The sequence below is a fragment of the Sinocyclocheilus grahami genome, unplaced genomic scaffold (genome assembly GCF_001515645.1).
Source record: "Sinocyclocheilus grahami isolate Dianchi unplaced genomic scaffold, SAMN03320097.WGS_v1.1 scaffold709.1, whole genome shotgun sequence".
NCBI classification, from domain to species: domain Eukaryota; kingdom Metazoa; phylum Chordata; class Actinopteri; order Cypriniformes; family Cyprinidae; genus Sinocyclocheilus; species Sinocyclocheilus grahami.
The window spans coordinates 224,891-231,077 of record NW_015505888.1 but is presented as its reverse complement, the minus strand read 5'-3'; the positions used below and the strand labels follow the sequence as shown (position 1 = coordinate 231,077).

Genomic DNA, 6,187 nt, shown 5'->3' with positions numbered 1-6,187 from the left:
TACCGATTACTGATTCAGTAGTTTTAGGTCATTTGAAATTAAATAAGTAACCAATGTAACCAACTGTCTATAAGCACAGTCACATAATGCCTTACAGGGTGAGGTCTTCATTCCACTGCAGCTCTAGGTGTCCAGTGCGTTTGCCTGTTTTCTTCGTTTCACTGGTCAGCCCGTCAGCAGTCACTTCCACAAACGAACTCAACCGAGAGTGACGATTGGGCAGTTTAGGAGACTGAGGCTTAGCAGACAACACTGTGAGATGAGCAGAAAAGAAAAAGAAAAACTCTTTCAACTCTTAAACATTCTGGAAGACGTAGTGCAAAATTTCAGAGAGAAGCAGAAAGCAATGAAGTTATGATTCAGTGCACATCACCCTCTAGAGGAAACACGGCACAGTGCAAAAACACATGCAAGACTGTGCAAAATTTCAGTGAGAAGCAGTACATTGTATTTTTTGCCAAGTTCTAAATTACTGTGAATCAAACCATTACAGAGTTATACATCCCATAATATTATATTTACAATCAAAATGAACAAGAAGTAACAGTAATAGCATCCGGTGGAGGCCCTAGCATTCTGGGGGCCTTAATTTTCTAAATGGGTCCCTTTTCACCTTATTGCAAAGTCTCACTTAGTATATTTGAACTGAACTGAGCTGGACGATGAAATCACTGAATTAATGATGAACCGACTAACTGAAAATTGAGTGTTTACTGTTTTGCATTATAACACACTATTTTTCCTATTGAATACTGTAAAGCTGCTTTGACACAATCTGTATTGCTAAAAGCGCTATATAAATAAAGGTGACTTATATTTATCTTTGAAGATCAATTTATTTCTGAAGTAAGCTAACATAAGATTTTAAGTATTGCTTTTTGAAAAATGTATCCGCTGTATGCAGAGAAATGTGGGACTGCAGCTTTTAATACAATAAAACAATACACAATAAAAATTTATAAAGTAAACAAATGTGTATCATCATAATTCAACTATCATGCTTCTTTCTTGTCTTTTTCCTGTTTTCTGCACCAGACTGATAGCGCTACCTCTTAGGGGTGTGAGAATTGACAAAAATGTTGCCAATATTTGCCACCTTACATTGATTTCCAGGGGTCTTTTTACCTTTATAAGAGTAATATTTTTCTAATCTTATTGAATCTATGCAATATCATTTTTGTAAAATTGTTACATTTAATCAATATAATAAAATAGAACAATAAGATAAGTTTCCAATCAAATCCTGTTTTGTACTGCGGAAGTGGGACAGAAGCTAAAGCAGCATTTCGATGCATTTACACTGCAATCACAATTGCAAAAATAAAGCTATGAGAAGACATTTTGAATACTGACCTTTTTTTTTTTTTTACAAAATGAAAAAATACTTTAAATATGAAACTAAAACAGCAAGTCACTGGTTCAAACGGCTGATTAACTTAGTAACTAATTAAAAGACTGTCTTCATGACTGGATCATTAAATCGTTGATTTAAATGATGAATTATTCAGGAATGAAACTGTGTTGATCAGAGGCGCACAACAGTTCCACTGTGGATTTGGAACTATTTCAGTGAAATGGAGTAAAACCAGACAATATTACAATGCAAAACACAATATTAACTTACAAAATCAATAACACATTCATTCACAATCAAGCTGATATTTGGGTAAAACTGTGCAGCGTACACTTGCTTGTGTGATATTGCTTAACTATATCATATTTGGGGCAATTTTGCTGCCATATACTGAATTGTTTAGGCATTTTAACTGCATTCTACTATGATACATCATGCAGTAAAATTGTGCACTCCTAAGGCAGTTTTTCCCACCCCAAAGTGAGTGACATACTTGATAAAGTCAGCATCCACATCAATAAAACAACAATTACAATACATCTGACACATCTGATACATCTGACCCTAACATCTGATGGGCCACACCAATAATTAATATGCTAACATTTCATTTTCATTTTCGATTTTGTTTAATCGTACTGAAAGAAGCATTTATTTTAGCCTTGAACTCAATGATGCAATGCGTCTGGTGTTCTGCATCGCACTTCATCCCATCCATTTACAGCCCCTCACGCGCTCTCGCATAACATGCTCATTTTCTGGCAGAGTGAAAAACATCACAGAGCAGAGAGGACACAGACAACGAGCTGACAGACAAGACAGAGCAGGTCACTTCTGACAGAAAACAAAGGCTCAGCATCCAAATTTTGTTAGTTTTATTAGGAATTATATAGGAAAGATAAATACAGTTTTGGAGCTCTTTATTGGCATGACGGTTCACATGCACTCCAGCAATGCCTCAGTTCAGTGCATTCTATAATTAGCATGAAATAAACATCAAATGCACATCCGATCCAAGTTGAAAGATAAACTACTGTACAACTTAATGTATAGTGTCTCATGTAATCACTCAATGAGTGTTTGGATCGTGTTAATACAGCTATAAAACATTGTCACATAACTGCAGAAAATCCATTCAGTGTCTCACTGGATTATTACAATTAATGGCAAAATGAATGTTTGCAAATATAAACTGATATTTCCTACTGACACACTACAGCAAAAGACAGACATAACTGACTTAAAACCACATTTAGCTGCTGAAAATACTAGTGTTCTGGTCATTTTGGCCACCACTGTATATGTTCCACTCAAACGGCATTAAAGTGTGCGAGACGTGAATTTAACCTGTATTTATTTACAGAGGTATATTATGTCATACGTCTCTAGTAAGTTTCGTCTGTGTGTGAAGACGCTGCAAGCGCAAATCCATGAATGAATTAGGATTGGGCGATGTCTACAAAATTGTCATCGGACAATGTACAAATAACTGACAACGTACTCAATATCTCGTTCATTATCGAAGGCAATACATCGGCGATTATTAACGCGATATAGCAGTGATTTACGGCTCTGTGTAGTAAATGCTGCTCCATCTGAAAGCACGTGATGGAGATTTACTACTAATCACAGAACCGGCTTTACTGACCAGATGACAATCACATTCGATTATTTGCACAGCCCTAATCTAAAAACAATACCGTTAGTAGGACATAAATTGTTCTTTAATCTCTACGGCACGTTTCTGGTCAAGTCTAACGATGTCACCTTTATCTCTTATACAATACAGATTGTTTCAAAGATATTAAATAATAATAATATTGCACTAATATAAGCGGAGTGTATATCTAAGGACAATAGACCAATTTGTTGGCAGAGGATATTTACATGAACTCCACCCAATCAACAGCGCTGCAAAAGATACATGTTTTTCTGCAGTATCAGTGGCGCAGGGAGTAATTGAGCCTGTATGCGTTTGACCTGATTTCTAGGCCGGCTTTTGTCAAACTCGTGCTTCTCCTTTTCCCATCACATATCACATCAGAAAGGCATTAATTTTCAATAAAAATTAAGTAAATATTTGAAAAGTGGAAATAAAACACCTCATTAATAATACATGTTATTAGGCATCCTTAGCTGTTGGTGTAGGGAGGTTTGTCCCAATAAAGTGGCATTTATCTAATACAATTTATAAGCATTATAATTTATACTCAATATGTTATTGCATACTGTTTTATAATGTACTACAGTACTGAAGTATAAATATCTGCCACCTAACTACTACTACACACGCCTGCTGCTAAAGCTTCTATTTTAGTGTAAACTGAATTTATTTGCACTTAGTGTAACTGGAATATATCGCTTTTTCCGCTTAGTGTAACTGCCAAAAATATCACCATTCAGTAAAAGACAGCTCAGTGTTGATTGTTTTGTTCAAGTTCATCATCCATTATGAAATGAGATAAATTTGGCAACATAATTGTTTACTAGTATGAACCCTTATAAACAAGCCTCTGTAAAAAGAACGGTTAGTGCATTTATTTGTAACGTCATACTGTTTTATAATGTACTACAGTACTGAAGTATAAATATCTGCCACCTAACTACTACTACACACGCCTGCTGCTAAAGCTTCTATTTTAGTGTAAACTGAATTTATTTGCACTTAGTGTAACTGGAATATATCGCTTAGTGTAACTGCCAAAAATATCACCATTCAGTAAAAGACAGCTCAGTGTTGATTGTTTTGTTCAAGTTCATCATCCATTATGAAATTAGATAAATTTGGCAACATAATTGTTTACTAGTATGAACCCTTATAAACAAGCCTCTGTAAAAAGAACGGTTAGTGCATTTATTTGTAACGTAACAACCTCGACAGCTGTGTGGAGTTAATGTTCAGTGTTTGTCATGTGACAGCACTTAAGCATACTACTCTGAAACACTTGTTGCTTGTATATGGTTTCACACACTATTCTTTTAAAAAAATAGTAGGCAGTATGCACTGTGTACTGGGCAGTAAGCAGTAAGCTAGTATGCCATTTCGAACACAGCCATGCTAAATATTCAGAGCAGGGGACTGGAATCGAGAACCACTTGCTTATGTAGCAGGGTAACATTACAATAATATATGCAGCACAAACTGCTTCTTTTCCTTTTCGAAAGCAGAAAAAAAAAGTTTTAATATACAGATAGACATCTTTCTGCTCCAAGACAGTTATGCAGTGTGGATAACATATTTATATTATTAAATAAGCCACAAAGACTATGATTCCAAGATCAAAGACCATCAAGATGCCAGGAAAAGCGTACTTGGACTCCTGTAAAGAATATTCAGTCAAATATGAACTGTGAGTGAATGTGTCCAGACATGATCCAGCAGCGATGAAGTTATGATTCAGTGCACATCACCCTCTAGAGGAAACACGGCACAGTGCAAAAACACATGCAGGACTGATGCGTCACATCAGCTTTTAAACCACATAACTTGCAGATAAATCAATCACAGTGCTGGTGCTCGATGGAACTGGACCTCTTACCTTTCAAAGTCAGCTGTGATTTCTCTGTGGCAGACTGAGACACACTGGCTGCTGCTGCCATCATCACATCACAGCCCTAAACACACACACACAATCATCATCATCATCCTGATCTCCACTCAGCCACTGTACATCACAATCAGAGGATAATAAGCCACAGACGTGTGTGTTTGTGGAGATCTTCACTGTGAGCATTACAACTCAACAGAGATCATCCGAAGCACAGACACGATCTTACAGTTCAAATCAGGAAGATTGTACACAAACTGTGAAGCAATCAGAAGAAAAATGCTGAGCAGGTCAACAGCAAAGCCATGATATCTGCTTTATAAAGATAAAGGTGAATATCGCAGTCTGACAGCTTCATCGGTCAGTAACTGATTTTGATGAGCAGACACAAACAAACAGATATTTGTATTAAAACGTACGGTATACAGCAGGGTCAGCTGATCATAACCTCACATTTATATTCGCCTCAGATTTAGACACCTGAAAGACTCATTTCTGCAGTTATTTAATATTTATAATCATTGCTAATTTTAAGTTTGATTTCTCGTGATGGGTGAGATAGTGACGCTGTTCGGCTAGCTGCACATCATTTTAAGATCAAGTCACAATATAGTTGAAATTCCAGAAGAACTCTTAATAAAAGCGGACAGACTTATATGGGATTTAACCGGTTTTCTGTTTATAATAACACAAAAATGTTTTGGTCTCTACCTTTTATCTGCCGTGAGACTGTGAAGCGCTAACTGTCATTTCCGCTTTAATGTCAGGGTCATGTGACTCACAGACCAGCGCCGCGGTGGATCATGGGAGCGGATACTCCAAACGTTTTATTGTTTTTTTCGCAACTACAACAGCCGAACACACTCGTATCGTTCTTGCTAGGTACATTTTAGTTCATTTAAATTTGTGTTAATTAAAACATATAATTTATTGCAGCATTCATTTAATATTCAGGAGTATTCAAAGGTTTTCATTGTTTTCGCCTTTTCATTTTTTTTTCAGCAAAAGAAGATCTTAAATACAATCAAAATAAAAATGTAAATGTAAAATATGTTTGTTCCTCGAATTAAGATATAAAAAAGCAGAGCTGTATTTATTTCAGACTTTTTATTTCAGGAATATTAGTTTGTTATAATGAAAAAAGACAAAGAAAAACAAGGAGTGAATAATCTAGGACAGAGCCACCAGAGCTGTTCAACTAATACAATCAATCCGACATGACTTGAATGCACATACAAGTTTACACATAATAAGGATTATAAAGGAAGCTGGAACGATTGTTAAA

At 35.9% G+C, this 6,187-nt stretch overlaps 1 protein-coding gene across 2 annotated transcripts in view; it reads right to left on the bottom strand.

Moving 5' to 3' along the window:
* The window catches only part of wwp2 (WW domain containing E3 ubiquitin protein ligase 2), a 60,768-nt gene extending 55,079 nt beyond the window's left edge, over positions 1-5,689 (bottom strand). For both annotated transcript variants that reach the window (XM_016244130.1, XM_016244131.1), the window contains exons 1-3: positions 5,614-5,689; positions 4,894-4,969; positions 96-252 (exon numbers count right to left, since the gene is read on the bottom strand). In XM_016244130.1, the coding sequence (XP_016099616.1) occupies positions 96-252; positions 4,894-4,957 (221 nt within the window). In that variant the 5' untranslated portion in view covers positions 4,958-4,969; positions 5,614-5,689. The remainder of the gene's footprint in view (positions 1-95; positions 253-4,893; positions 4,970-5,613) is intronic.
* Positions 5,690-6,187: the final 498 nt, after the last annotated feature.